Source organism: Oryzias melastigma, linkage group LG4, assembly GCF_002922805.2.
Source record: "Oryzias melastigma strain HK-1 linkage group LG4, ASM292280v2, whole genome shotgun sequence".
NCBI lineage: Eukaryota > Metazoa > Chordata > Actinopteri > Beloniformes > Adrianichthyidae > Oryzias > Oryzias melastigma.
The window spans coordinates 31,051,104-31,072,876 of record NC_050515.1 but is presented as its reverse complement, the minus strand read 5'-3'; the positions used below and the strand labels follow the sequence as shown (position 1 = coordinate 31,072,876).

Here is a 21,773-nt window from a genome sequence, read left to right as displayed (position 1 = left end):
TAAAAGGAATATAAATCAATTGATGTTTACACCTCTAGTTTGGGATTATAGTTAAAAGTAGTAATTAAACTAGGAGAAATGTTGGGAATATTCCTTCTAAATACACTTTAGGTCAGGGGTGTCAAACGTAATCACACAGGGGATCAAAATCCAAAACATACTTTAGGGCCAAAACAGGATTAACATTTATTAAACACTCTAAAACTACATTTTTAAAACTTTAAAAACGTTACTTTTGAACGTAATTATGAATAAAAACAGGCATGAATATTATTCAGAATAAATCAACTTAAACCTTCAATAACTTTCAATATTTTACTCTCCATAAAAATATATTTTGTTAAAATTACACGTTAGAAATAAGCGCAAGATAACATCGGGTCATAAATAAAAATAAAATGATCTGGTGGTCCGGATCCGGCCCCCGGGCCTTGACTTTAACACGTGCTTTAGAGACTTTGTGCATCATTTATCCGTGGAAATTAGAGAATCGAGGTGTGGGAGGAGGATCCATTCTGACCACAAAGGAGACATGTCTGAACACATCCTCCGGAGGATGAGGAGGAAACACCTGAACCGACACGAGGCAGGGCAGCATACAGTGATACAGTCAGGGGGGAATTGATTTATCTGTCGAGTTAAATCTGTGTATAAAATCTGACTTTGAGAAAAAAAAAACCAAATAAATAAACAAACAAATAAACAAACATCATCCCGTGTGTTGTGTCCGGACAGCTTCTCCTCCCACCTGCATTTCCCTCACAGCATAACTGCCTTGTGCACGTGTGGGCGGGGCAGAGGGGGCGCACGAGCAGACGGGGATCCCACCGTCCAATCAGCTGCAGGCAGCGCGCGAGCGCCTTAAAAGCGGCGCGCGCGGCTCCGGGAGCTCAGTCAGAGCTGTGCCTTTGAGTCCTTTGTCCTTCTTCGCTTTAAGGAGCAGAATTTTCCCGAGATTCTTTCTTTGGACGCCGCGCTGAGGAGAGAAAAACAATGAGACTGATCCAGAACATGACGACTATCGCGGAGTTCACCGCGCCGGAGAACCAGCCGCTCCACCGGGCCATCAAGATCGCGGTTATAGGGGGGAGCGGAGTGGGGAAGACAGGTAAGAAAAACACCGGGGGGAAAAAAAGAAGAAGAAAGTGAAATAATATGATGACTAACTAGTGTGGTGTTTGTGCAGCGCTGGTGGTGAGGTTCCTGACGAGGCGCTTCATCGGAGACTACGAGAGAAACGCTGGTGAGTTCATGAGCAAAGAATCAAATGACCTGCAGTATCTTTTTGCGTGTAATTTACTAACGGGGTTTTTTCCGCATGCGCGCAGGTAATCTATACTCCAGAGAAGTTCAGGTGGACGGAGAACAAGTCACCATTCAGGTCCAGGACACTCCTGGAGGAGAGGTGAGTGCTGCTCCTCTCAGAATAGGGCTGGGAATCACGCACCGAGTACCTACGATACGATAATATCGCGATACTACGATGTTTAGTTGAAATCGTCTCTAATAACTCAGATTATATAGAAGAACACATCATTTTTAGGAAAATATATTCCTATTTCCTTTTCAGCTTGAACACAATCATAATAAACAACTTATGTCTTATTTTGTGCAAGAAACACTTCGGTGCAGAGGTGTCAAACTCAATCATACAGGGGGCCAAAATCCAATACACACCATAGGTCACTGGAAGAACAGGATAATCACTTATTCAACACTTTAAAACTACATTTTTAAAACGTTAAAACCGTAACTTTTTATCATAACTATGAACTAAATATATAGTATTACCTGCTATAATGCTAGTGTGAATGATGTAAACTGAATTTGGCTGCTGAAGATGCTAGTGCTGATAGCTAAAAACACTGAAGCTGATAGCCACTAAAAATATTATCTAAATGCCAAATTAGCCACAAAAAATAAATAAAAATAAATAAATTAATAAAAAACTTAGGTTATAGCCAAAACAGCTAACATGTAGTTGAAAAAATAGCAAAAATTCATAATAGCCTAAAAAACCCAAATTAGCCAAAACAGCTAGCGTGTAAATATTAGCCTAACTAAAAATAAAAAAAACTAACATTTATTTTAACAATAAAATAAAATGATCTGGAGGGCTGGATTTCTATTGGACCTTAATTTTGACACATGCTTTAGTGCAGGGGTATTCAAGTCCAGGCCTCGAGGGCCGGTGTCCTACATGTTTTCCAACCAACCTTCCATTGAAGCTCCTTATTGGCTAAACATACCTGATCCTGGAAATTAGCAGCCAATAAGGAGCTTCAATGGAAGGTTGGTTGGAAAACATGTAGGACACCGGCCCTCGAGGCCTGGATTTGAATACCCCTGCTCTAGTGCAATAAAGCTGAAACCAGTAATAGTGTCTTTGACAAGCATTGACACCAACTGAATTTGAATTATCCGTAAAATTCAGTGTTAATGATAGTAAACACGACTTGGCACAAAATTGTTGTAAACAACAGAACAAAAATAAATAATTCAAGTAGCTGTCAGACACAATGGTGCAACATGCGCCCCCTATCTACCTCCAAAGGAACGTCTCACCAAAGGATGATGAATATAAAGTTTTACAGCCTCTTCAAACGAAAATAAAAGATTGATACTTGGTGAGAACCCATCCAGAAACAATCGCGGGAATAAATATTGTGATATCAATATTTTGGCACCTATTTGTGGGTCACCCCCCCTTTCCAAAGCTCCTCTAATTGGAGATGTCATTTTCCTGAAGGATTCCCTTCATTTGATCCGGTTAATAACCTCTCATTTGGGTTAATGGCTGTCTGGGGCCGGGAAGAGGATGTACAGATTCCGGACTCCCATCCCTGTCTGCCTCAGACTGCATTCCAGAGTTCAGGTGCAGAAAGCCTGAACGGATTCTGTCTTTGTCCCTCAGATGACTGATAACGGCGTCAAGCTGCCTGACCATGTGACCTGCTCCATCCAGTGGGCGGATGCCGTGGTGCTGGTTTACTCGGTGACGGACCGCCGCAGCTTCGATCTGATCAGCCAGCTGCACCAGCTGGTGGTCCGTGCAGGAGGCGCCAGCGTGCCCCCCGTCATCCTGCTGGCCAACAAAGCCGACCTGCTGCACCTGAGGCGGGTGGACGCCCAGCAGGGCCCCCTGCTGGCGGGAGCGCTGGGCTGCTCCTTCTACGAGGTGTCCGCCAGCGAGGACTACAACCAAGTGCACGGAGCTTTCCACAGGCTGTGCTGCCAGCTCGCCAAGCAGCCCCCCCCACCGTGCAGCATGCCGCACACCTCCGCCAGCGCCGCCCCGGAGAAGAGACGCTCGCCGCTCATCCCCCGCCCCAAATCTCCTAACATGCAGGACCTGAAGAGGCGCTTCAAGCAGGCGCTGTCGGCGAAAGTCCGGACTGTCACCTCGGTGTGAGGGAATCCGGAGCGTGATCCGGAGCGGTCACGGAGTTGAGATTCCTGCGTCTCCACTGGAGCGGAGAAGGCAGACGTGGCGTGAACAGTCAGCAGGAAGGAGGGCGGGAGCCCATCATGTCAGATGTACAGACATGCTGTGAGGAGGTTCAACTTCAGCTCAGAAGCAGCTGGAGTCAGGAACCGGGCTGACGGAGCCACGCTCTTTACAAACTGTGTCAGTGAAGCTCTCCTGGCACGAGGACACGGTGGTTTTGGCTGCAGCGTCTGGCAGCTCTCTGGAATTGGACCAGCACCTTCATCCACATGTGCTGTGTGTAAATATCATGTTTGTTTTTTGCAGCCTTCAGGATCATCCCTGCATGACGGGAGAAGTGACGTAGCATGAGTTGGTTATGACCACTAATGCACTTTATGAACATGTACAAGTCCAAAGGGCCTATTGTTATTTATTTGGTACAGTTTGGTGCACAATAAATGTTTCAAAGCAAATCTTTTTTTCTTTTGGCTCTTCTGCATGAGGCCGATCAGGAATTGGTAAAAAAATTGCTGATATTTGTGTTAAAAACAGCAGAACTGGACAGAGTGGCTCCTCCCACCTGGTGTTCCAAACAGGAAGAACATTGAAGCCAAAATCCCATAGACTTCTATAGAGAAATAAACATCTGTTTATGTAACAATCATTCGTGAATTGGTAAAAAAAACAGATTCAAACTCGTTAACATGTTCCTTGATGTAGAAAATTAAAACTCGGTTTGTCTCGGCCTGTGCCGAAATTATGAAAAGTTGAGCTGATGACATTTCTTCATGCAGGCTTGCTGTGAGTGTGCGTGCCTTTGAGTCTATGCACGTAGTGGAGGGGCTGCATGTTCTTCGTCTGTTCCCCCCTCCTGGAAAATTCTCGCAGCTCCTTCGGAATCAAAAGTTTCATGTCAGTCAGTCCGTCCAGGATCGCAACTATTCACGCAAACTCAAGAAAGCTGAGTTGATGCTCAATCTGCAAAGTTACATTTTCAGTGCAACCTTACTGCAACTTTGACCAATCTACCGTGACAACAGTCATGTATGACTGTTTCCCTTCTGACTTCTTGCTGGGAGCCGTGCTCTTTTTTATGAACTCTTTTTAGCTCTCTGTAAGCTGTGCATGGTTGGTCATTTGGGGTGAGTGCGGGTGCTCGCGCAGCGCCAATGTGGGTTGCGCTGAGCAGTCGTCACACGTGGAGCACAACAGGATTTGAGATCATTTCAGTATTCTGTATAATTGTTTATTTGTATTGAATCCTTTCTGTTAGTAGGAAAACAGACAGATGTAAGGGGCAAAAAGAAAAGATACTTGGACTTAAAATACCTTTAATTCATTGTGTTGAGAAAAAAAATAGAAAAAAATCAAAATCGTGACTTTAAAACTGAATTGAATTGTGGCTAAATCGTTACATTCCTGTTACTCAGTCAGGATGCCCATTCTTGATCTAATTTTTTCATTTTTATTCCAGTTATAACCTGACCGATCAGACTCCTCAAAAGTATGTCCTGCCTGCAACGTCTGAAAATTTTAAGTGCTTAGTTACATCATCTGACTCCAATATGGCGGCGTCTGCATCAAGACAAAAAGGCAGCTGAATTGGCGTCACTCTCACTTGGTCCAGTTCTCTTGTACCGTCAGTTATTACTCATCAGTAAGTCAACTGACTTTGCATTTGAAAACTCTGCTGGCCTTGGCAGCCTGAGACTGTAAAGCGATGACGCACGCGAGCTGTGTGACCCGTGAATAAAGCAGCTCTTATGAAAGACGAGCGATAAATGGAGAGCTGCTCTTCAGATCCTACGATCCGATTCAGGCCAGACGCTGCAGCGCTTGGCCTCGTCAAGGAAACAAAGTGCAGCCTGGAAGCCAGAGATTGATTCAACAAGTTTTGTCTTTGTTTTTAAAAGAAAGAAAAAACCCTTGGTGTTCAAAGTGAAAGTGTGGAGGTGAGTGTCATTCCAGGAGCGGTGGAGGCGGCGGTTCAGTTCTAGCCTCAGAAGACTTCGTGAGATCCTTCTGCTCCTCTGCGTCATCGCAGAACGTGGTGAGGTGTTGCTGCTGCGAGCAGCGGGTGTGCATCCTTTCAGGAGCGTGCTCTCTGCTCTTCACACCTCCACTAGTAATGAGTTCACACTTGTGTTGAAAAGGCGGCTTACAGCTGAGCCTCGTGCATGAAAACAGCTTTATTGTTTTTCTCCCAAACATTCAAGCCTGCAGGTCAAACGGACATACAGATACAGAGGAGGAATGTCGTTTTCTTGGTCTCCACCATCCCCTGATGGTGCAGAGACGTCCACATGCTGGCGCCTTCGTGACCCTCCTTCTAGACGCCGATATCTGGCACCAGACGTGGAGTGGCGAAGAGCAGCTCAGGGATATCTGTCGGTCGCAGCAATCGAGTGGAGAGAAGCAGCACCTGGAGGAGGGCGAAACATGGAGAGAAACCTGAAACCTGATAGAGGACAAGTAGCTTCACAGTTTTAGAAAAAAAACAGACTTAAAAGACAAGTTCATCAAAACAAACGCGCAAAGGGAACATGGATGTTTATCCAGACAAAGTGATGCTGTTTTTACCCAAAATAAAAAAGTCATTTTATAGAATAGTTTCTGCAGAGCAGCAGGAGTTCATTAGAAACTCCCCTCTGGGTTGTGGGCGGGACTATTGGCACAGAGAAATCCAGCCCCTCCCTACTGCTGAGAACTCTCTGTTTACAGTCTGTCCTGCCAGCTTACAGGCCTTCACACCCCCAGTAATCGAAGCAACAAAACCTCAAGTAACATCAGAGATATCAGCTCTACAGTTTGGATCCAGATTCCAGCTCAGACGAGAAAACGTGGATCTATTTGGAACGGAGCAGGGAGCGTATGACCCGCCCAACGTAGTTTCTATGTCACAAATGGGATATTTTTAAAGCAGCATTTTTTCATCTGCTCTGAAATCACAACCATTTGAATAAAGAAATACTCAGAAATCCAGTTCTAAGTAGGGCTGGGCGAAACTGAGCATTTGAGTAGCAATCTGATTCCGGTCAATATCAATACTAATATCAATACTTTTTAAAAATGGTGAATATGACATGAACCTCAAAATCTCGATTGTTTTTAATCATCATGAATGTTTCTTTTTTTGTTACTTTTCTTTTTTTTTTTTTTAAAGTACTTGATGAACATAAAAACGGAATTAGGACAATATTTTCTATTAAATGGAAAACAGTTTATTAAAATAAAAGCTTCTTGAAATTAAATAAAAAGTGAAGAAGTGAATGCAAAACAGTCAACAAATGAAAAGAAAAAGTAACTATGATAAAAAAAAGCAAAAATCAAAATGCTTTAAAAAAAAAAAACTGGCAGAACTCGAAGAGTTGTATTACCTGTGCTAATGCTAGTGTGAGTGCTTTTTTGCTGAAAGTAGTCGCTGGAGATGCTGAAGGAAGCCGTTTGCTGAAATTACTCAAATTGCTAAAAGGATTTACTGAAAATGGAAAAGCTGTTTGTAACATGCTAAATTTGCTAAAAGACTGGAAATTTTGTTAAAGAACTATGAACGAGAGCTGAAGTTGACCTAAATTTCTCAAAATGTTGTTGTAAAATTGCTTAAAAATCTCTGATACATGCCAATTTGCAAAAATATTTAGTGTGTTGCTGAAATATGCGCTAAATTCCAAATTGGCAAAGAAGTTGAAAGGAAAAATAACAAAAGATCCAAGTTAAATAATTTGTTCACTTTAAAATAACTAAATTTGCTTAAAACAATAAGGTATGAGATTTCTTTCCACAGAAAAAAAAGGAAAACTAAACTGAACATGTCAATGAAAGCAGATCTGTGGATCACCAGAGCAATGCAATTGTATTTAGAATAACAGATGCTGGTGAAAGTGGACTGTATGTTTTAGTTTATGAGTTTCTTTAGTATAAATCAACTTAAAGTTTCTGCTTTGTTCTGAATTCTCACAGTTTCTTGCAGCCACTAGATAAGCCTCATTGACAGTGTAGTGCTTTAAACACTTTTTCCCGGCAGAACCGTTGGGGCCAGGACTGAAACCCAGCATCAGACTGGTCTCAGGCATCTGGGCTGCAGGCCTCGTGTGGACTGGGTCCTGCTGCACACATGGACTCTGAGGGGTTAGAGTGTGTGGGCCTGCAGCTTATTGTGTGAGCTTGTCTTAAATTTAGTCCCTCTGATTACACAAGGAAGACTTTGATGGTTGCCGACCCTTTCATTGGCTTTGGCTGGGTTCCCTAAGCCTTTTATTAGGTTGAGCCCACACGACTGGGTCTCATGTCCCTCTGGGTCTTCCTCGCACTCCTCCCAAGCAGAGAAAGCCGCCTCGTCTGCATGTTTAGTCTGAGTGCGTGGACTGCATAAGCAAGAAGCACTTAGACCACCCAAATACACAGACGAGAGGGTAGACACACAAACCTGTGTTAGTGCACCACAATGTGTCCATGACATGCCCCCCCAAACCATCACACCTGAACTCAGGCACATGTGCTGCTGGGTCAGACGATGGACAGTGGAGGATGTTCTAAACCTGGGGTCTCAAACTCAGTTTACCCTGGGGCCACTGAGGGCAGAGTCTGGCTGAGGCTGGGCCGTATGGTGTGGCATTTGTGCCAAAAATATGTTTTTGGGTCCATTGTCTATATCTTTGGTCTTATAGTCTATGTCTTTGGTCCATTGTCTATGTCTTTGATCATTGTCTATATCTTTGATCCATTGTCTATATCTTTGATCCATCATCTATATCTTTGATCCACTGCCTATATCTTTGATCCATCATCTATATCTTTGATCCACTGCCTATATCTTTGGTCCATTGTCTATATCTTTGATCCACTGCCTATATCTTTGATCCACTGCCTATATCTTTGGTCCACTGTCTACATCTTTAAACACTGTCTATATCTTTGATCACTGTCTATATATTTGATCACTGTCTATACCTTTGGTCCACTGTCTATATCTTTGATCACTGTCTATATCTTTGGTCCATTGTCTATATCTTTGATCACTGTCTATATCTTTGATCCACTGTCTATATCTTTGATCACTGTCTATATCTTTGATCCACTGTCTATACCTTTGATCCACTGTCTATATCTTTGATCACTGTCTATATCTTTGATCACTGTCTATATCTTTGGTCCACTGTCTATGTCTACGGAACAAGTTTATTGAACATTTGTTCATATCTATGTACTACTAGATAACATCTTTGGCGTGTCCTGTGAAATGACAGGAGCTAATGACGCTAGTAACTGTTGCTAAGGACTTTTCTGACGACCAGATCCAACGACAATAGCAAATGGGAAGTTTTAAACATAAAGAAAGTTGACACATCACAAAGCAAGTACAAAGCTTTCATCAATGAAGCATGGACATTCAGAAGATATTGTTTAGTAGACATTATGCTTTTATATTAAGGGGGGGGCGCATAATATCAACTTGGGGTCCACAAATGGCCCGCGGGCCGCCAGTTTGAGACCCCTGCTTTAGAGACTTAAATGTATCAGCAAAGCTCTTATTCTTCATTGCTTCCATAAGGAGTTCCTAATGGCTTCATCCTTGGTGTTTTCTGTTTTGTATGCAGGATTTTTTGAATGAACAGGGACACACATCTTTGCACCGACTCACCTGAGTTCCTGGTTTGTGAGTGTGAACCGTCTCCTTGATGAGCCGCAGCTCTGAGGGCGTGACGCCACCAAGCACAAAGAGGAAGAGCAGATTGTTGTCACTGGGATGTGGGCGGCTCACCTGAAACGCAGTGAGGAGACTCATGATTGGTCATTTTATTTTTAGGCTGTTGAGTTTGCTTCTTAGAATAGATCATAATGACACTGTTTTGTCCAGGACAGATTTCCTTTGCAGCTAAAAGCATGCATGTGTGTTTGTCCTGAGGCTGAGTCACAGCTCAGCAGGATGTGTGTGTTGTTGTGTTGTTGGGGACCGGCGGCTCAGCAGCTTCTGAGCGCTCTGAGGGTGAGGACTTCTAACACCAATGTCTGACACGTGGACACTGAGGGGAGTGTGCAGACAAATGTGCCCCATCCCTTGAGGGAGAAAACTCCCACAGCCGGAGACAAACGGACTTTCAGAGGTGTTTCCACAGCTCAGAGCTTCTGCTGAGTTCTACTGGCTGCTGCTAAACAGTAGCACGCTGCAGAGCAGCTGTCAGGGCAAGCCTGTGAATAAAACCTGAGCAATCAGGCCTGCAGGAGGTGGACTCGAGGGAAGAATGGCCTTACACGTGCAGCAGAGAGGCGTGTCGGAGAGGCTTCTACATGTGTCGGAGGAGAAAGGACGCGAGCTACGGTTCTGTGGTGTGTTCAGCTCATGTTCAGGTGAATTCTGAGGACGGCTCTCCTGCATATATGCAGACAGAAAAGACAACGGAACATGTGAGCGAGCGTCTGCACCTGTGTGCAGCCTCAGGCTATGAACCATGTGCAGCAACATGGGATGGATGGGGAGGGGGGGTGTGAGGTGAGATGTGGCATGCAGGCTGTTGATGAAGGAAAACAGGGCTTACATGAAACATTTACACAGGATTTTTCCACCAGTCTTTGGTATTTCCAAACAATCATCCAGATTTTTCTTTTGGAATTTTGAGTGTTAGAAAGACTAATAAAACAATTTTTCTTAAAGGAAAAGGGCCTGGGATTTGGCAGAGGTCACTGATGTTTTTCTATTCCTGTTTTTTTCTATTTTTACGTCAATACGAGTTAAATCAGGGGTGTCAAACTCAATCGCACAGGGGGCCAAAATCCAAAATACATCTTAGGTCACGGGACGAACAGGATAAACATTTACTGAACACTCTAAAACTACATTTTTAAAACTTTAATAATGTAACTTTTTAACATGACTATGAACTATATATGTAGCATTACCTGCGATAATGCTAGTGTGAATGATGTAAGTTGAGTTTGGCCGCTCAAGATTCTGAAATTGATAGTTACAAACACTGAAGTTGATAACTGAAAACGCTGATGGCTAGCTAAAATATTAGCTAAATGCCAAATTAGCCTAAAAAACAAGCATTAAAACTCAGGTTAGAAAAAAGCTTAAAGCATGTAGCAGAAAAAATAGCTACTTCAAAACATCCTAAAAAACTGAAAAAAAGGCCTAAATTAGCCAAAACAGTTAGCGCATAAATTTACTCAAATTAACTGAGAAGCGTTTGAAATATCTTAATACTAATAATGCTACTTTTGTAGCAAATAAATAAATGTTTTTTTTTTATTTAACAGTATAAATGTGGTTAATTATATACAAACTTTAAAAATGTTTATTAATATGGTCACAGATGGACTTTTTAAAAAGCGTTTGATATAATTCACTACTGCATAATAATAAATAAATTGAAATGATTTGGCATTAAGGGGATAGTGTGAGATTTGATTAGAAGCTATTTAGCAGCAGCAGTTTGTGAAGGTTGGAAGGTATCGTTCCCATTGTCCCATTGGGGTCGGTTTGGGGACCAATAATATTTATCTTGTATATTAATGATTTATTTGAGGTTTCCAATATATTACAATTAGTTTTATTTGACAAAAAAGTTTTTTGTTAAATGGATGGTGTGCAGAAACTTATAGATGCTGTCAACAAGGAAAAACATTGAAGGTATGGTTTGATGTAAATAAACTTTCACTAAGTTTAAATGAAACAAAAATTATGTAATTTGGTAATTATAATGGTAAAAATATAAACATTGACAAGTACAAAAATGGGGTTAAATTTGAAATCATTTATGAAAATAAATTTCCCGAGGATGAAAAACTGACCTGGAAAGCACATATTAGGTACAAACTAAATAGTCCGGAAGTTTCTCAGTGTTAAATAACGGAAAACTGGGTCTGGACCACAAATCAGTCCACATTGTATTCTGTTTACTGGTCTTACCATATTTTTCTTAAAGTGTTGAGGTTTAGTGGAACAATTATAAAACAACTTTCATTCACTTTCAATACTCCATGCAGATTTACAGACTGGCCAGTTCAAACTCAGTATTTCCATACGTCCTCGTCTCCCGTCTAACTACCTTCATTAGAAGCAGTGATACACAGGAGCAACAGCTGAATGGTTTTTGGGGACACGAGCCAGTTCTCTGATAGGAGACAGACTCTTCAAATAAAGACTAAACACGGTACAAAAGACAAACAGTTCGAACGTCTGAGACATCTGAGGATAGACTTGCAGTAGATCAGGCTTTAGTGTTTAACGGAATCACCGGGGTTAAAAGTAGAGAATATATGAAGGTGCTTTCTCTCATATGAGGTACAACATGCACCTAGAGAATACCTTTAGTTCAACTTTACGGGCTTGGACATCCTGAGTTGGTGGTTTTTGGGCCAACATTTTAATTATCCTGAAATCAGGCCAAAGTTATACAATCTGTCCACGGGAACTTCTGGATCTGATTACACATCTAAACCCAGAGATGGGGAATATTCTCTTTAAAGGTCAAGAGGTACACCTCAGAAAGGAACAAGTAAAACCTCTCTAAGCACTCTTTAAAATGAAAACGACACCATTTCTACCATGTGGGGGGGCTGCGGTGCAGGGGGAGAGCGGTCGCCTCCTGATTGGAGGGTTGCAGGTTTGGTTCCCGCCAAACCTTGTTGATGGTTGATGCCAGAGTTCACTATCAGAGTGTGAATGGATAAATGTGACTGTGACAGTAAAAAAGTTTGGGCCTTAATCAAGGTGGAAAAACCATTTAGATTTAACTAATCAAGTTAAAGGTCTAAAATCCAAATTTTTTATTTGATTAATAATTAGCAGAGCCAAAAATAACAAATACTTCATGTTAATAAAGGAAGAACTAAGATCTGCATAGAGGTCAGCAAACCGTTCAACAACAGTGATAATCTGTGGTTCATGGACAAAAGTGTAAAATGTGTAAACACAAACCACTTCTACCCAGCCAGCAAGGCTAAGTGGGCCCTATATGGGTTAAAAGAAGGTAGGAAATGTGGGCAGAATAAGTGGGCGCCTAGTGGGTTTGTCCACAGTTTTTGTGTTGGCCCCACCTGTGTTTGCCCTCGTTGTCTTACGTGGGAACTTAGTGGGTGCCGTTAGTGCTGTGGACCTCGCCTCTGGCTCATTTTGGCTGTGGACCACGCCTCTGGCTCATTTTGGCTGTGGACCACGCCGCTGGCTCATTTTGGCTGTGGACCACGCCTCTGGCTCCTTTTGGCTGTGGACCACGCTGCTGGCTCCTTTTGGCTGTGGACCACGCCCCTGGTTCGTCTTGACTTGCCCGTACTTGTTCCTCAGTCCTATCTGGCAGAACTCTATTCCAACATGTTGTTGCAGAGTTAGATAAGCCAATTCTCCTTTTGATAGTTCTGGTAAATCTCCTGTCCGTCCTGGGAGATGATCTTTCCTTTCCATCTCTGAGGTTTCTTCTTTTTCCTAAATCAGGTTTTTATGAGCTTTTCCTTACCAGGAAGGAGGGTCTAAAGGCAGGGATAACCAGTTTTATATAGTCTTTTAAGACAATTGTTTTGTGATATCCGACTGTATGAATAAAACCGAATTGAATTCACGTCTAAAACACAATTTATATTAATGTATTTTTTCATTTTTTTGATGGCATCCATAGCTGAGCATGAGTTAATCATGAGGTAAAGACCGAAACAAAGAGGACTGGCATCACTGATTCAATACGTCACTGAAATATCAACATGTTTTTTTTCCCCTTCAATTTCCACCCAAAATCCTTCACTTTAGTTGTAGAAAAATACTTGTTTTATATATGATTAATGGTTGAAACAAAACATAGGCAGAAATTTTGTTGTGAATTCCTACAAAAAAAAAAAAATCTGACAGAAAACAGAAATTAGCATGAAGGAAAATGATTCCATGAATGAAATGATCAGCTGCTTTTTTAAGTGAAGATTGACGAAGTGATTTTTTTCCACAGCAGAGATGTGCATGGATCCCTAACACTTTATTCAAATGGATAGAGTATATGTGAGCTTTCACAAACTTTTGATTTTTTTCCCTCTTTATGCCCAGTTTTGCCCAAAAAAAGGAGCAAAGCCTCCAGACCTGAGATCCAGGTAGGGTTTGTGATTTTGGTGAAAAGACTGAGAAAAATGAACTTCCAACCTTTGAATTATTCAAATAGAATTCTTTGGTAGAATTTTTCAATGATACACTTGCTGTTTTTCTACACAAAGGTCTGACTTTTATGCCATTAGGAAGAAATAATGATGCAAAAAGATCAGAGAGAAAACAGACAGAAAAGGACACAAGAGATTGCACAAAAACATTCAAAATGTCTTATTTTTCAGAATATGAAAAAGTGAAGAATTTTCTGATTTTTTTTATCACAGTCAGGTTCATTTTAGTGATGAAAAAAGCCTGAGCGACAGCCAGACACCATCACATTATTGTTTTCCTGCACTATAGATGTAATCTCATCTAGAGCAGACCTTCATGAACATGCTGAAGCCCGTCTTGAGCAGCTCCGTCAGACCTCCGGACGTATGCTCCAAGTCCGGACACTCGGAGCTGTCGGGCCGGAACACCTCCTCCAGGATCTGCTTCAGGAACGGGCGGTAGGAGGCCTTCAGATGGAGAAGTCAAACACAAACACGGGATGATTCACAGGTAATGCAAAGACCAGCAAAGGGATTTTGGACATAAGGTAGCATTTTCTAGGAAAAGGACGACACGGCCTGATTTTAGCCCTCACAGGGTTGTGTGGATGTCTTTGTTTATCCCACAGCAGAGGTTTGTGTCTCTGTGCAGAAGCAAACAGCCCGCTGAGTCACTTCACGAGGAGGAGGAGAGGGACAGGAGAGCGGCTCTATTAAACATGGCTAAAAACAGCTCTCTGATAACCAGGAGTGGGAGACAAAGACAGAAAACCACTTCTGAATAAACACTTTGCAGCTAAATTCAACCCAAAACTCCTCATTTCTAAAATTATGACAGTTATTTAAAAATACCCATTCTGTTCCAAACACGAGTCGTTTGAAATAAAGCAGTGGAGGACTTACAACAGCTCAGTTTACATGCCTGACAACAGCAGACAAATACAAAAAGACTAAAGATGAATTCATTCCTCTTTTAGAGAAAAGTCCTTGACGAAACACTATTTCATAACCTAAACTGCTATCTTATAAAAGTCTTATTTATCTGAAGGAAAAAAACAGTTTAACTGGAGCAAGGACTGCACTCTCTCTACCCAGCTACCCGGAGCAAAATCAACCATTTATAGACCTCAAGGTTACAGGATCAAGAATTTTCTGTCCAAAAGAGATCCGATGTTTTCCTCACAGTCATAAAGAATCACAGAGGTTTATTGAAGTTCAGTGAAAGTTTGTGTTTAAACATTTATCTTAGATTTTAGATTTTTGTTTTCACATTTGCTGGTTTTTAAACAGTTAATGAATGTTGTTTGTCCACTAAACTGTAGATTCAAACTTCACAAAAAAAAAACATACACAAAAATGTATAGCATGTACTGTATATTAGAACTGGACTGAGTGAACCAGGCGTTAGTGGTTTCAAGGAGCAAATGTAAGTCCTGGGGGACCGTGCCTTTGCTGTGCTGGCTCTGGAATCATTTGACACCAGCTTTTAGAAGCTACAATCTTTTAAAGCCAAATTGTTCCTGCATTACAGTGTAATAGCATGTGCCTATCTGTCTTTTTATTTCTTTTTATCGTTTTTAATATTTGTTTTGAATTTGCTTCATGCCTTTTATGTGTTTTATATATTTGATGCGTTTCATGCCTTTATGATCAAACAACATACTCTGCTTTTCTTGTGAACAGCACTTTGGGCTCCTCGTCTGGTGGTGGAAGCTGCTTTAATGAAGGAATGCATGAAGTAAAATGTTGGAGACAGACAACGTCAGTAATCAGTGATTGGTCTGAATCAATTTGAGTCATCATTTCTATGGCAACCACTCTCACCCACCAGGATGACCACCTTCTTTAATTGAGGCATCTGATTGGTCAGTTTATAACTTCAATATCTTGCACTACAGAAAAAAATGAATGAAGATAATCAATAACATGTTAAAAAGAGGTACCAGATCAACAGTGATTATCTGACCAATAGAATGATTGGGTAAGAACTGTTTATTTCTCTATAAAAGGATTTTGGCTTCTTGAAACCAGCAGGTACTTCCTGGATCTCGATGGGGAGAGGTCACTCCGTCTAGTTTGCCTGTTAGAAAAGGGCAACTCCAGGTCTTGAAGCCGGTGTGTCTGAATGACTTCCACATATCTGGGGTTGTGTCCGAAATCCCACCCTAATCCCAACCACAAAAAAACTAAATAGTGCGGAACTATATAGTGCTCTGGATTTTAAGGGCAATTCAGACATGATGCTCAATATTTTTCTTCTGTTTTTCCAAACGTAGTCCAAATCAGATCAATACGAACATTTTATAATGTCTATTTATGACTCCATTGTGTTCTGATGATAAAAATGTGGATGGTTTATTCAAAAATGTACATTTAAACATGTTTTTTTTGTTCAAAATTGTTTGGCCGCAATGCATTGTGGTCTATATTTGCTAATCTAGTGAGCATCGATGTACGCTAGTTTTTCTGGGAAATTTCTAGTGCACTTAATTTTGGAGTTGGTAGATTCGGACAGCACTAGAAAATGGTGAACGCACTACAGTAAATAATGCACTATATAGTGAGTAGGGGGGGTTCGGACATAGCTCAAGCCCCACTCATGACTGATTACCTGGTACAGGTGTGTCCAGCCAATTAGAGCATGCCAGAGCAGGGATATTGGAAAACATGCAGGAATGAGGCCCTCGAGGCCTGGAGTTGCCTATCCCTGGGCCACATATGCAGTCAACTTGAATATCTAAAACATTTGATTGATACATTTTGTGAAGCTTGGTTTCAGTAGAAAGGCTGTGGACTTCCAACAAGCTCACCCCTGATTGGTGAGAGTGGTCGCCATAGAAGTGTTGACTCAAATCGACTTGGACTAGTCACTGCTAACTGTCGGTTTCTGGTTCCAACATGGTAAAAAAAAGATGTCGACTGAACTGACTTCTTTGGTTGGAGTAAACCATTTTCTGTGGATGATGTCCCACTGACTGAGGATTCTGAAGCCCCACTAGCTTCAGAATCCTCAGAGGAGCCACCAACTGGGCGAGGGGAAGTCCTGCCCACCAACGTAAACCAACACACACCTCCACCAGCGCCGCTCTTCTTTGATTCACAGCCTGCAGACAGCATCCGCGCTGACTCACTGCATAGACACAAAGGCACTGCGGGTATGAAAAACAAATCCAACCTTCGCTCAAACCCTTTTCATCTGATTCTTAAAAGAGCCATTCAATCAGCACCTCACACCCTCATGGGCTAAAATAATGCAGCGGTGCAATTATAGCAGTACTAAAATGCTCTGCTGCAAACACAAACATGGACACAGCAAAACACCACACAGGCTCACGATGAGGTTCAGTTAAAATAGAAATTACAAGTTAAAAATAGACTTCATAAATACTAATGTATGTATGTGTCCACATAAACTATGTTTTCTAAGCTTTGATTTCCCTTCATTTTAAACCAAATCTCTCCGTTTAAATTCCAGTCTTTCATTGAAGTCACACTGAACTCCTTTAAATTTGATGGATTCATAGAATAACTTACAAACTTAAACGTTCAAAATTAGGGCTGGGAATCGATAATAATCACCAGAAACTATTTAATTTACAGTATATTAATCTGATCCAGTTCACATACTGTAAATGTATCAGTGAAATAATGAGATTGTTAATATCATCCAGTGTTACATGGATTCTCTAAAGGAGAAGTTCTAACTAAAATGTTCAGATCATTAACATTATAAACATTGTTCTGCTTCTCCTGGAGGACGTTTCAGTTTGGACACTAGGTGGAGATTGTACTATAGAATTACAGCTTATTCCAGAAGAAGAAGAAAGTATGAGGGAAGACCACAAATGGTTAATTTAAATATATTTCCTTTAAAGAGTTTGTAAAATTCATGTCTTTGAATTTATAAAGATGTTAATTTAGTGGGCAAAGTATGTTTAGGTCGACCGAGCGTTAGCATTAGCCGTCCTATGGGAAATTCCATTAAACGCTAGCATCAAGCTAGCACATTTCAGCTTTTATGTGCTAAGTCAATCTATATTTTTATGAATTGATTTGTTAGGATTAAATTGATTCAAATCGATTAATTAATTTTAACAACCCAGCACTACTCAAAATAGAAGTTGTATTTGATTTATATAAAAAAAAAAAAACAACTGTTGCACCTTTTCCAACATTTTGTTAGAAACTATTAATTTTCTTTCTATTGAGTACAAATATCCATGTATCTCAACATGCTTTGATTGGTCCCTTAATACATTTAAAATAAACAAAAGAAAATCTTTTTTTGTTTAATTTTATTTGAGTTCTTATTGGCTGGAAGCTTCATTCATGGGGATGTGATTAAGTACAGATATTAAAAAACAGTTTTAATGACCTTCTTAAGGTCAGATAAGACATTGTCTGTAACTACAATAAAACCTTTTGACTGGAACTTAGTAAACTATAAAAGCACTTCCAGTACATGATACAGAGGGAGTAACAGAAGGAATAGTTTCCTTATATAGTATAGAGACACAAGGGAACAGGAACACTCTGTCCTCCTGCACCAGTTTGGTCCACCAGCATCAGTGCTAAATTAGAGGGAATGCCAGGCGGATTTGGAAGGTCTACGTGAAATGATGTTATTATGATGTTTTAAGGAGAATTCATTTGGCAGGAATCTCATTTTAGTGAGATTGTTCTGAAATGCAGAATAGAAGAGTTCAGATTTCAAATCTCTTCTATAAACACTCAGAAAACTCCAATTCACTTCTTGACATTTCTGCAGCTGAAACATTTTTAAAGAGAAGAATAACAGGGAATAATTAAGAGTGTCTTTCTTTGTTGTTGCTAATTCTAAACCTCATTTCTGAGCTGCTCTGAAAAAACTGTTAAACCTGTGGTCACCGGCCTGTAAAGGCGGAAGTTGGCGTCTGATTTTTATTTTTAGTCTAAAGGCCCACACTGAATTCTTCCCTTTTCCCTATCCCTCCATTTGAAGGGGATTGTGAAGAGCAAGGTTGTCAAATATATTCGTTACTCCCCTCCCCTCCAGAGAAGTCCCCTGTGAAGGGTTTTACGTCGTGCTGCCACGGAGGAGAAGTGCTTTCTTCACATGGGTGCCTTCTGAAGCACCGAAGTTTACTTTGAAAGTGTTGTTGTAGCATGATCCTTCTAAAGATATAAAACCACTGTTGTCATGTGTATTCAGGCGCTGGAAGCTCCGCGCTAACGCTAGCTGACCGGCGATTATTGGTGATGTCATCGAGTGGAAGTGACGTCCAAAATCTGAGACTCTACTTTTCCACAAGTCTCTGTTTGGAGGACTAAGTGAAGGAGAATCAAAGAATTCAGATTCTTCAATCTCTGAAAAGATCTGCAGCTGCTTTAAACTTTATTTGTTCACTAGATTTTTCATCATTCAAATGTGACATAGATTTTAATTTAATCCATTACTCTAAAAATGACAACAAAAAACATTGAACAGCAGCTTCATCCGACTTCTATAGTTTCAAGGATGAATATATAAAAAAAAAGCCAATAAAACAGATTTTTTCTAAATATAATGATAACATGAATCCACCGTTTGAACAGCTTCATTTATTCCTAACATTAGATAGCCGGTTGATTAATATTATGCAATATTATTATAGTGTGTGGGAACAACTGCTGCTTTCATCCATATTTTGAGTAAAGACTCCTGGTGTTTTTCTGTTTTCTGATTTCTTTGACGTCAAACGATTTTCTTCTGTTTCCTCAAGAGAAACTTTCCAAATACGTTTTCTGTTAACTTTAACCAGATCAGGGGTTTGCATTTACCGGTCGGTGCAGCCGGTTTAAAGTCCCCCATGACCATTTTTTTAAGGTTAAAAAAAATGTTCTCAGTAGTGTTTTAATTATGATTATGACGTTTTTTTACATTCTTTATTCAGATTTTCTGATTTTCATACAAAGATAACATGAGTTGAAAACAGATTTGTTTCCTAAATGCAAAACAAAACAAACCAACAACAACAAAAACCACAATATTATAATAAACATTAAATGGAGGACGTCACATTGTACAGTCGGTATGAAGCTCAGTTATTATTCTTTCAGAATCTCAAAAAGGTCTATGAAAGGTTGGCAGGTTCTAAAAAAATGGATTTGAATTTGATTTTTCTAGTTGTAGATGTTTCATAATGTCTCACATTAGTACAGAAAGGGTAGGGGGGGGGGCCTTTTTCATTTTCAGTTTAATTAAATTAATCATCGCGCCAAAAGTGTTATAAACCCTATAACTGTGTTCTGGGTGTTTCATAGGTCTCCATCATTTGGTGCTACTCCAAACAAAGCAGTAAGTGGCTCTGATTTATGTGGCTTTTTAAAAATACTTCATCAAATTTGAAAAAGATCTTTCCAATATTTCCCATGATTATGAAGTTTTTAATCAAAATCCCACAACCTAAATGTCTTAAAAAGCCATTTTTCATGTTGATCTGAAGCCTCTGTTTCCAAAATCTCCTGTGAGGGGGTGTGGCTTTTGCAGCTCCGCCCCTGATCCCCCCATCTGATTATAATAGCTCTGTGTCTCTCTAGCATAAATCTTCACCGCTGCTCCATAAAAACCTCCATCAATCTGGGTAATGTCCAGCCGTATGGTTCTGATCCGGATGTCAGCTGGACGAGGAAGTGAAGATCTTCATAGACAGAACTTCCTCCAAAATCCTGATTCTTTCTCCTTCCAGTTCACCAAAGACTCTTTTAGCTAATTCTCCAATGTTTATTGACTGTGATCAATACATTCAATCATTGGTTTCTCAGAGTTCTTGATAAAATAATCAAAGCTAACATCAAAATGCTCTTTCATTGATTTACAATCCTTTCCAACTGCGGTCAAATGAGCCGCCGTTCACATTTCCGTGGTCACATCAAGAAGCTCCGTGGAGTCTGGTGGAGATTTTCCAGCGTTCTCAGTCCTGCTACCGTAAGTATTGGATGAAACTCACACCAAAAATCCAGTGATGCTGATTTGACCACAGAAATGTGAACGGCGGCTCATTTGACTGCAGTCAATGTGAAGATACCATCTTCTCTTCTCCAGAACCTGAACTAGACACTAGGAACAGATGAGGGTTTAGTGCATGTGCAGCAGAGCTGTTGATGGAAAGAAGATCATTCATTCAAACAGAGTCAGTCCAAGACAGTTTGATTGATTTAAAGGAGAAATACTCGGAAATGTAAAAATAAAATGATTTCTTATTACATTTGTTCTCTTTCAGGAGAAAAATTTTCCACAGACATGTTACAAACTCAGAAAGCATGATTTTCATCGGAGGGGGACTTTAATAAAGTAGCAAATGGATTTTCAACACGTGACCAAGCGACTTGACATGTGTCAGGTCTGAGTCGGATGTGGTGGAGAGAATCCAGTAGTTTGTTTCTTTCTCCTCTGTGGACCAGAACCAATCGTCCCGGTAGCCCAAGAGTTGGGGACCACTGAGGTAAATGACTGTTTTTGTTAATGTACAACTTGGAGCTGGTTTGTGTCAGAACCACAACTGAAGGTGGAGACATTATTTTTCAAATCCTATTAACTGCAAGTCAAACTACAGTAAGCTCATAAATTCTTCAAATGTCTTCATGTAAGCCTCGTCCTTTCATCACAGCTTCCTTATATAACTGTGTCCATTTTATTTTCCTCGCACATGAAAGAAGGAACGGCCCCCCGATCCTCCATGTTCAGCATATTTAATCAGACTCCAGCTGTTAGAGGCTGTATCGCTCATAAATGTGGATTTTTCTCAGAATTTGAAACATTCATTTGCATTTCTAATGCTGCTCTACATCAGTGAGCGGCTAAAGAACTGCTCAGTGTTTTGATTAAATCTGATTCCAATAAGCATGACTGGAGCCAAGGCGTATACTGCAGCGTGTCTGCTCAGCTATCTGTAACATTCCCTGTGTTTATATTTCTCACCATACTAATTTAGGTAAATGATGAAGCTTCTCCACACCAACAAACCAAATGAGAAAATCGAACAAAATCCGCCTCACAACGAGATTTACGGGGCAGCACAGAGGTCTTGGGTGCTGGGAGCGCTTTCCCGTGCAAACACGCCTGAATGAAAATATATGATCTCAGCATCCGTCTGCAGAGCCCCGCCGGATCACATTTCAGGGTTTGTGGAGAGCAAAATCTAAAAGTTACATAACGGGCAGAGAGGTTAGACCAGGGTGAGTGGCTTTGGTTCCCATTTATCGTGAT

The 21,773-nt window shown here is 40.7% G+C and overlaps 2 protein-coding genes across 2 annotated transcripts in view; one reads left to right on the top strand and one right to left on the bottom strand.

The window, feature by feature from the left end:
* Window positions 1-454: 454 nt before the first annotated feature.
* rasl11b (RAS-like, family 11, member B) lies at window positions 455-3,903 on the top strand. The gene is made up of 4 exons (XM_024259036.2): window positions 455-1,108; window positions 1,187-1,243; window positions 1,329-1,405; window positions 2,915-3,903. Exons 1-4 carry the CDS (start codon window positions 994-996, stop codon window positions 3,410-3,412), a joined length of 747 nt encoding a protein of 248 aa, XP_024114804.1. The 5' UTR covers window positions 455-993; the 3' UTR covers window positions 3,413-3,903.
* Window positions 3,904-5,575: 1,672 nt separating this feature from the next.
* scfd2 (sec1 family domain containing 2) overlaps window positions 5,576-21,773 on the bottom strand; it is a 134,877-nt gene continuing 118,679 nt past the window's right edge. Inside the window, exons 8-10 of the mRNA XM_024259035.2 lie at window positions 13,880-14,014; window positions 9,072-9,191; window positions 5,576-5,852 (exon numbers count right to left, since the gene is read on the bottom strand). Coding sequence (XP_024114803.1) covers window positions 5,760-5,852; window positions 9,072-9,191; window positions 13,880-14,014 — 348 coding nt within the window. The 3' untranslated portion in view covers window positions 5,576-5,759. The remainder of the gene's footprint in view (window positions 5,853-9,071; window positions 9,192-13,879; window positions 14,015-21,773) is intronic.

Coding starts and splice junctions, on each gene's coding strand:
- rasl11b (XM_024259036.2), top strand. CDS start 994: ATGAGACTGATCCAGAACATGACGACTATCGCGGAGTTCACCGCGCCG. Junction 1,244..1,328: donor AGACTACGAGAGAAACGCTG/GTGAGTTCATGA, acceptor GCATGCGCGCAG/GTAATCTATACTCCAGAGAA. Junction 1,406..2,914: donor AGGACACTCCTGGAGGAGAG/GTGAGTGCTGCT, acceptor TTTGTCCCTCAG/ATGACTGATAACGGCGTCAA.